General features: G+C 45.1%; 1 protein-coding gene across 1 annotated transcript in view; it reads left to right on the top strand.

Annotated features, from left to right (window-relative positions):
* Positions 1-2,937: 2,937 nt before the first annotated feature.
* Positions 2,938-10,057, top strand: part of KCNK10 (potassium two pore domain channel subfamily K member 10) — a 71,517-nt gene continuing 64,397 nt past the window's right edge. Inside the window, exon 1 of the mRNA XM_035117643.3 lies at positions 2,938-3,645. Within this exon, the coding sequence (XP_034973534.2) occupies positions 3,594-3,645 (52 nt within the window). The 5' untranslated portion in view covers positions 2,938-3,593. The remainder of the gene's footprint in view (positions 3,646-10,057) is intronic.

The raw sequence follows: 10,057 nt of genomic DNA, 5'->3' as shown, positions 1-10,057 counted from the left end.
CCGATTGTCAGGAGCCGGAGTCAGGGGCAGGTCAGAAATAAAACACCCGGGGTCAGTGAAGTTAACTCTTTATTAAAAGGAACCGAAACAGCGCAGACCTAGTGATCACAGCAACTCTTCCCAGTAGGTCTTACTCCAATGCAGCAGTGGCAAGGACTAAAAGGTCCCCACCTTCCCACCACTCCTCCTGCAGCAGCCCAAAGCTCCATCCCCTTCTCTCTGTTGCTCCATTCTCTTCATTTTTCTGTGTGTCCTGGGAGACCAGGAAGAAAGGGGACTCTCTGGATCCTTCAGCAGTCTGGCTCATCTCTGTCTCCTGGGCCCCCTCCTCTCCCGCCTCTGAGTCTGGAATGCCCTCTGCCACTGCCTCTTCCCACTCACTAAACCCTGTTACCTCTTCAGCTTCCCACACTTCCTCCCCCAACTTTGCTTCCCCTGAACACTCACTGTAGTCCCAGTGTCCCTCTGAGCTGTAGTCCCTCTGAGCCTTCTTCCCCTGGGGGTTCCCTTGGGGGGTTCCCCAACTGGCACCACTCCTCTGCACCCAGCCAGACCATGACATTGATGGTGCTCAGATTGCTCCATCTAACTCAGTATTGTCTCTACATCAACAGCTCCCAAACGTTTCCCTCCACGGACCACTAGAAAATTGCTGTGGGTCTTGGCCGACCGCTTAATGATATTTCTGTCTGCTGCAGCAATGGTAATGCACTGTGCTAGATGTTGTAGGCTTTTTAAATGGAACTCTATGGGATTCATATCGTAACGTGATAAAATGCCATCAGAGAAATAAAAGAAGCAATAAAAAGACAATTTAAAAACAATATGCGCGCGCGCACACACACACACACACACACACACACACACAGTGCTACCTCTAGTGAAGAACCTAATTCGTTTCGGAGGTCCATTTTTAACCTGAAACTGTTCTTAACCCGAAGCACCACTTTAGCTAATGGGGCCTCCTGCTGCCATCGCACCATTAGAGCACAATTTCTGTTCTCATCCTGAAGCAAAGGTCTTAACCTGAGCTTGTTTGTAACCTGAAGCGTTTGTAACCAGAAGCGTTTGTAACCTGAGGTACCATTGTATATATATATGTAATATAATCTTTATTGGTTTTCCAAGCTTCATACTTTCCATATATATTACATTACATTGTACATTTGTACAATTGTACACATGAGCTGACTTCCCTTCTTCCTTCTTCTGACTTCTTTATGTCACTTTTAAATTATTCGCATTGTCTTTGTTTGTTTTGAACACTATTGTTTGTTTACAGACTTATCTATAAATTGTTTGTAAGTAGATAAACCCTTCTAAATATACAGATTTGTTGTCTATCTTACTATTTGTAGATACATTTAATTATTTTAATTACCTTGTAGTTCATGTTGTCATTATTACTGTTAATACAATAAAAATATTTATATGCACATTATGAGGTTTAATTCAATTCTACTGTATATCATAAATCTTCCCCATTCTTTTTGAAATGTTTCATCGCCCTGTTGTCGAATTTCCCCCATTAATTTAGCCATTTCTGCGTACTCCAATACTTTCTTTTACCAATCTTCCGCTGTTGGCACTTGTTGTTTCCACATCTGAGCTAGCAATAGTCTCGCCGCAGTTGTATCATATAGGAACAGTTATTGATCAATCTTAGCAATATCTTCTCCAACCATTCCTAGCAAGAATGCTTCTGGTTTTTTCTGGTATATGTACCTAAGAATCTTCTTTAATAATATCCCAGTAAGTTTTCACATTGTCGCATAACCACCACATGTGGAAAAAACTACCCCACATTTCCAACAACTTTTGTTTCCTGTTTTATACATCTTTGTTAGTTTGGTTGGAGTGAGGTACCATCTATACATCATTTAATAGACTTTCTTTTAACGATGGAACAATATGCATATTTATAACGTGGGCATCCATGGAGCTGAAACTCCTGGGGTGCCTCGAATGCAATCCAGGAATCTAAGCTTCACAGGCCCTCCAAGTCTCCTTATTTTCCAGGGACAACCCGGGATTTACAGAAGCCGCCCTGTTTCTGATTTGATCCTGAAATGTCCCGCCGCTTTTCCTTAGGTCAGGACACCTCTATTTTCATCAGAGAAATGTTGGAGGGTATGTGACCACGGCTCTACAGAGTTTCAGGGTGGGAGTCCTTCCAAGGCCTGCTTGGAGACTGAACCCGGCGACGTTTCGCACGCACAGCTGCTTCGCCAGCGCTCAGCGTTGGACTCGCCTTTTTGCGCCAACGGTGGAAGTCCTTGGCGCGATCCAAAAGCACCCGCCTCGCCTGGCAAAACTTCTCCCGCCAGTTCGCTCTCTCTCTCCCGCCCCCGCTCCAACGTTTCCTCTTTTCCTTTTGCAGGGGCTCCCTCTGCAGCTCTTGTTGGCGCGTCCTCCCCCCCCCCCCCCAGCCATGTGCTCGTGCCGCCTCCGCCGCTCCTACTACCCAGCCAAGCGCGCATCCGCTGCAAAACTCCACCTAACAACACTGCACTGCAATCTCCTCCTCCAGGCGAGGAAGAGAGCCAGTAAGTAGCCAGCCCCCACCCGCGCCCCCACCCCACCCGGAGCTCAACTAACCCCCGCCCCCTTTCCCCACCACGTATAGCCGATCCCCCTCTCTCTTCCCCACCCCTCCCTCGGAGCACACACACCCCTCTTCCAAGGCAAGGTGCCCCCACTGAAGTTTGACATCAGCTGTTCGAGGAGAGTCTGCGCTTCCTTTTAGCTTGCGCCTCCTGCCGCCGCCGCCGCCTGCTGTTGCTGCATTCAGATGGGATGATCTCGCCCACCCTCCCACCAGCCATGCGGCTGCAGCTTCCACCAGCCAGCAGTGGGTGACTTTCTCCCCCTCCTCTCTCTATCGTCTGCTCTCTCCTGGTGTCTTCTCTCCGCCCCCGCCCCCCCCCCCCGCCACGCGCACATCTCGAGCTGGGCTCGCCCTTCAGTGGCTGTTGAGTTTGGTGGCGGTGCAGGGACGGTGATGGTTTGCTTGAACGCCTTCTCCAAATGTATTAGCAGGGCGGAAGCAGCGGCAGTGGCTGTCTGGCTCTCAGGCGAGGCTTGACTGAGTGACTGGCTGGCGAGATTCCCTGGCAGCCTTAGATCTGCATCTGGCTGGACGATGCATTCACGTGTGCGCCAGCCCAGCGTGTAATGCTGCAGTGGGCACGCTCAGCAGCGCCCAAGGAGCATCTGCAAAAAAATAGAGGGACGGGTGAGAAGACCAGCCAACTGCTGTTGGAGCGCGTATAAAACCAGGCAGCGCCTTGGATCTGACTTCCTCCTTTCTCCAGCAGGCGATTTCGACTCCCTCTCAAATTGTACCAAAGCTCATTCCACGGCTGCTTCCTTTGCCACTTGCTCTCCAGTGCAAAGCCCACTCTTCCTTGTTTTCACGTGTAGCTTATCTTTGCCTGGCAACCACTAGTTCTCTCTCCCTCCTTACACACACACTCACAACGGCGCACACTCCCCCTGACCTGAAATTAATTTGTTTGTTTGGTTGCAGCACCGAGCCAGAAAAAGGTTAGGATTTCATTTAGCCTTTTCCCCATCCTGGTGCAAAGGAAGCGATGAAATTTCCAATTGAGACTCCAAGGAAACAGGTGAACTGGGATCCTCAAGGTTGGTGTTGCTTTCTCACTCATTTTTTGTTTGTGTTTTAAATTATCTTCATTGCCCATCTTCCTAACTGGGATTGTTATTCCTCCTACCTAATGAATGGGAGAAAGGAGACAGCTTTGGTTATGATTTGGACTGGAGGCTTTGTTATGGACCCTCCTCTCCCTGCTGACTCCCGTCTTGGAAGATGGGCAACAATGCTATGATCTTTCTGGAGTGCAGAGTGGGAGGGAGAGAAACTTGTCCAACTGAAAAACAAAACAAAACCCAAGAACCAAAAAAGCAAACGTGATGTTGCTTCTCGCTCCCCCACTCTCCAATTATCATCCCCCCCTCGTACACTATTTTAGTCTTCTGGATGATAACTTGTCTTGGCTTGATAAGGTCCTGGAGATCCTTATATTTTGTTTGCGAGATTCCTTTGTTGCTTCTGGGGATCATTGTCTCCCGTAAAAGGGTCGGTGGAGGTGGAGAGTGAGCATCCGCTGTCCACTTTGGTGCCCTCAATGTCAAATGTCTCTTAGCAGCTTGGTGGGTGGGATTAAAAAGTGAATGCGGTAAGACTCCTATTGGGATTGCAGTCAGAAAGGCATGGTAAATAACAAAGCTTGACAAGACCTTCAGCTGTTGGGTCATCGCCCTGTTAACAACAACTGAGTTAGCACTCCTGCCTTGGTGGGTGGGTAGATCACCTCTGTGTTTAAGCGGAGGCTGTGTTGTGAGAAGACTGTTTGGGTGGGTGATGGTATAGCACACAAGGCTCGTGTACGTGTCACTGCTGTGGCTTTCTGTACAACGGTCGGAGTTGTTTAGAGCACAGGAGTACACACAAATGCTTGTTTTCAGCAATCTGTAGCATGTATTGATTGTGAAATAAATGCCCAGTAGCATCCTTTTGCTTTATTCTTCTTCTTGGGAGTGTGGCACATATTTATCTGGGTGTACGGATCCGTTTAGGTTTTGGAACCAGTTGAAAATGCATGTCCATAAACTTGAAAAGAAATATTCTAACAGTTCAGTGTTGTTGATGCATGTCAGGTTTATATGTTTTCTGAAGGACTTGGTTCAGCTCCTTCCTTTCCCTGCTCACCTAATTCTTTGTGCTCTAAAATGTGCATGTACTGGGGAGAAATATCCAATTCAGTGCTGACTTCATGCATGGCCATGTCTTTAACAGCATGACAACTGAATTATGGAAATATCCCAGACACTTGGATTTCACCAAGGATACGTGCAGAAGAGGTGTGCTTGCCTCTACCTTTCAGAGAATGATTTATTACCATCATGAAAACGATGACGATTCTGAAATCTTTATTGTGTGACAGCTGGGAGAATGGCTGTCATGCGATTCTTAAAAAAAAAAAAGTTTGATGCTTCTCCAGTCTAAAAATAAATAAATTGGGCATTGCATGATTACTGTGGTGAGGATGGGCAGTGATGCTTATACATGTGGCCAGAGCCAGATATTTAATCAGCTGTGAAGGATGTGATCCTTCGTTCCCAACAGGTGGCTGGCTCCAGTTCACCAATTGGCCTGAGATGTTCAAATCTTCAAGTGGCAGACAGCCAATTAGTTCAAATGCTGGGATTTGTTTCTCCTGGGTGGTGTGCTACTGTGTCCGTTCCCACGTTTGTGCTGACATCACGTATTAGTCATAAAGTAACGCCAAGTAGAAGGATAGATTAAACTTCAGCTATGTTGCAGACACTAGGGCTAGAACAACTTTGGCTGTACTTTTAGCATCACGAGAGCCGCTTTTCCATACGTTTGCCCAAGAGTGCTGTTGTGAGATTGAAAGGTCTGCTGCCACCTCAGCCAGTCCAGTGCCTTGGGTCCTTACCACCTGTTTGTCACCCTCAGTCTCACCCATGATGACCACAATGTGCCTGGAGTGAAATTGTAGGGCATTAGAGCAGTGGTTCTGTGACCTGGAACTGTCATGGTGTGAAAGGAGATGATGATGCCATTTTGCTGATGCTAAGCATGTCTGAGTATGGTCAGTAGCTGGATGGGAGGCTGCCTGAGAGACATGTTTGCCACCTCAGATTCCACAATGGGAGAAAAAGTGGGCTATAAATATTAAGGTTGTTATTTTCATGATTAGCAAATATTAGTAGCAAATGAATAACAACAACAACAACAACAACAACAACAACAACATATGGTCATATAGTAATAATATGGTATTGTATTCATATATCTCAGTACTCTTAAGAGTCAGCATGGTATAGAGCTTAGAGTGCTGAATTAAGACTGGGGAGACAGATTCAAATTCCCACTTGAATATGAATGGGTGATTGGGGGCCAGTCACCTACCTCACAGTGTTGTTGTGAGGATAAAATGGGGGGGACCGAGAACTCCCAGAAGTGCAAGCTGGATTTCGAAAGGGCAGAGGAACCAGAGACCAAATAGCAAACATGCGCTGGATTATGGAGAAAGCTAGAGAGTTCCAGAAAAACGTCTACTTCTGCTTCATTGACTATGCAAAAGCCTTTGACTGTGTCGACCACAGCAAACTATGGCAAGTTCTTAAAGAAATGGGAGTGCCTGATCACCTCATCTGTCTCCTGAGAAATCTCTATGTGGGACAAGAAGCTACAGTTAGAACTGGATATGGAACAACTGATTGGATCCAAATTGGGAAAGGAGTACAACAAGGTTGTATATTGTCTCCCTGCTTATTTAACTTATATGCAGAATTCATCATGCGAAAGGCTGGACTAGATGAATCCCTAGCCGGAATTAAGATTGCCGGAAGAAATATCAACAACCTCAGATATGCAGATGACACAACCTTGATGGCAGAAAGCGAGGAGGAATTAAAGAACCTTTTAATGAGGGTGAAAGAGGAGAGCGCAAAATATGGTCTGAAGCTCAACATCAAAAAAACCAAGATCATGGCCACTGGTCCCATCACCTCCTGGCAAATGGAAGGGGAAGAAATGGAGGCAGTGAGAGATTTTACTTTCTTGGGCTCCTTGATCACTGCAGATGGTGACAGCAGTCACGAAATTAAAAGACGCCTGCTTCTTGGGAGAAAAGCAATGACAAACCTAGACAGCATCTTAAAAAGCAGAGACATCACCTTGCCGACAAAGGTCCGTATAGTTAAAGCTATGGTTTTCCCAGTAGTGATGTATGGAAGTGAGAGCTGGACCATAAAGAAGGCTGATCGCCGAAGAATTGATGCTTTTGAATTATGGTGCTGGAGGAGACTCTTGAGAGTCCCATGGACTGCAAGAAGATCAAACCTGCGGGAGGCAGTGCAAGACAGGAGTGCCTGGCGTGCTATGGTCCATGGGGTCACGAAGAGTCGGACACGACTAAACGACTAAACAACAACAACAACAACAACAAGCTCAATGAAGGAAAGGCAGAATATAATTGTAATTAATAAATAAAAATAATAACTACATTATCTTGAATTATACCCTCTGTTTTCTCCACTAGGGATCCCTCTAGTTGGAAACATGGGCCAATTCAGACTAAAACTTCCAAGCTGCCACTGCTAACCTATCCTTCTTTTCTGAGAAATCAGCAGGGAGCACCCCTTCTCCCCAGATTGTGAGCATAGCAGGATCTGGGAATATGAGATCTCTTGAGCACATGTCATTATTGGATGATGTGCTGTCAGAAGGTTCTGGTGGTTTGATTTCAATGAGCAGTTTCCCTCTCATAGCAAACACATTATTTGCAAATGCTCCTAGCTTGCATTAAAACAAAGCAGATGACCTATCTCTCCATTACACATTTGCCTTGGTGCATCAAAGATAATTCAATGTACAAAGGGTTGGATCCAGAGTTCCCATGAGAAGAACTCTGCTCATGAGATGCTCTCAAAGGAGGAAGGGTGTGGGCGAGGAGGCAGTTTCTGGCAGTTCCTTCTTCCATTTGTAGCCATCTCTGCCCACTAAAAAAACTGCTGGAGGGAGGCAGTGAGTGACCCTCTGGAATAGAGTGTGACAGGCAAAGGTGAATTGGAGAAAATTGCTGCTGTCCACTTCAGCGTCGGCCTCCCTTGAGGCAAGGTGAGGTGACCTCAGGTGGCAGATTCCAACGGGGCAGCAGATCTCAATGTTGATATCTCCTTGTTTCTGATGAAAAGCTTCCCTGATCCCTTCTTCTCTGGTGTGGACAGGAGCACCATTTTGGAGTCAGCCTCAGGTGCCAAAATGTCTTGAGCCAGCCCTGCTCTCCTTCCTCCAGAAGTGGAAGGTTGCTAGATCTCAGTCGCTTCCGTGAACAGAAGGGAAATCCTGGATTTCATTCAAAGAATTAATAAAATAAACAAATGAAACCAATAGGAAGGTTGTTTTCTGCTGCTCCAGAGAAGCAGACACGGAGCAATGGATTCAAGCTACAAGAAAGAAGATTCCACCTAAACATTAGGAAGAACTTCCTGATAGTAAGAGCTGTTCGAAAGAGGAATTTGCTGCCAAGGAGTGTGGTGGAGTCTCCTTCTTTGGAGGTCTTTAAGCGGAGGTTTGACAGCCATTTGTCAGGAATGCTTTGATGGTGTTTCCTGCTTGGCAGGGGGTTGGACTGGATGGCCCTTGTGGTCTCTTCCAACTCTATGATTCTAGGAAACTTTCAACACACAACTCCATTAGTTTATCCTTTTTTTTGAGGGGGGACACACCTGAATTACTAAATTACTAAATTACAGTGGTACCTCACAAGACGAATGCCCTGCAAGATGAATTTTTCACAAGACGAATGCATCTTGCGATCTGATGGTGACTCGCAAGACGAATTTGTTTTGCGAAAAATTCGTCTTGCGAATCGCGGTTTCCCATAGGAATGCATTGAAATTTAATTAATGCGTTCCTATGGGCAAAAAAGAAATTTCAATGCATTCCTATGGGAAACCGCGATTTGCAAGACGAATTTTTTGCAAAATGAATTGACTCGCGGAATGAATTAAATTTGTCTTGCGAGGCACCACTGTACTTGTTCACAATGTATGTTAATGCCTTATATTGAGGTAGGGGGTCATATAATATAGTTTCCTTAATACCATTGAAAGGAACTGGTATTCTGGGTCTGTGGTTGGCAGTATCATCCACCTATGTCTGTTGATTTTTAAAAATGTGAACTGCTTTGAGAACCATTATTATTATTATTATTATTTATTGAATTTATATACCTCCTGATACCAAAGAAATCTCAGGACTGTTCACAGAACATTATGGCTGAAAAGCAGTATAGAAATATGGTAAATAAATACATTATATGGCAAAATGTAGGGGATGGTTTCACTTGGTACCATAACCTTGCACAATTATTAAGATAGACACTTAGAATTTCAAACCTCATGGATCACTTACATGCGAGAGATTGGATGAGTATTTGGAAAAATAGAATAATGTAACCCTGACCCTGAATCCAAAGTAAGAGGTCTGGCAGATTGCTTATTTGTTTGTTTATGTGCATTTTAGTTTTCATGGCCATCAATTGTGGGGTAATAATAATTATCTGAAGAATGTGGGGTGGGCAATGATAAACATAATTGTCAACTGTTAAGTGATTTGACGTCTGACATGGATGGAAGTATTGCAAGGTAATTACAGTGCTAAAAACAGTTAAAGTGGGTGAACAACTTCAAAAGTCTACCTACATTACTTTTCTGAGTGTACGTGTTGTGAAATGTCTCTAAGATGTGTGCCTTGTGATTGGCAAGTGACTAAATGTGTGCCTGACTCCTGGGCTGAGTTCCGATCACCCTAGCTTTTAATGTGATGAATGATGTTTGCTTGAGGTTTTTAACCCACAAATATATCCAGTATTTCAAACCCTTACACTTGGTATCTGTCATTGAGACAATAGCTCCCATTTGTTCGAATTATCACTCTGCAAAGTAGTTGTTGACAGACTGAATCTATACCCAGAGGCAAACTCAACCATTCTCATGGAAGAACCAAGGACTGGTCCAAACACAGCTTTGTATCCTGCTTTCTTCGCACAAGTGTGAACAATGGTAGGTTTGGAACTTGTGAAACTTAGAAATGGCAAGTTCTGTTGGGCTCCCTGTTGAACACACATGCTCTGAGTGATAAGTGACATGGCCCCGAGAGCACCATGTATAAGACAAGCATTGATAATAATTGCAGAGCCGCTCAATTCACTTGAATGGAATCAGCATGAGCGTAAGACGATGAAGTGATGAGGAAAAGCTAGATAGATTGGCAGAGATGCTGGAGAATCATTTGCAAACTTTGTGGGACTAATTTTACGGTGCTTATCTGCGGCTCAGTGTTTTGAACTTCTGTAGTGTTATAGTTGTGTAGCCTGAGAGAGAGCGCAAGCTCTCCACAGTTGCCACGGTAACACTAGTCATTTGGGCCTGTCTTTGTTGGGGAGAATGTGCGCAAGCTCTTCAGCCTTAAAAGAGAACTTTGTGAGATCTGAACACC

This window comes from Zootoca vivipara, chromosome 1 (genome assembly GCF_965207765.1).
Source record: "Zootoca vivipara chromosome 1, rZooViv2.hap1.1, whole genome shotgun sequence".
Classification (NCBI taxonomy): Eukaryota; Metazoa; Chordata; class Lepidosauria; order Squamata; family Lacertidae; genus Zootoca; species Zootoca vivipara.
Note: the sequence above shows the minus strand (reverse complement) of the source record. Positions and strands in the feature narration are given on the sequence as shown.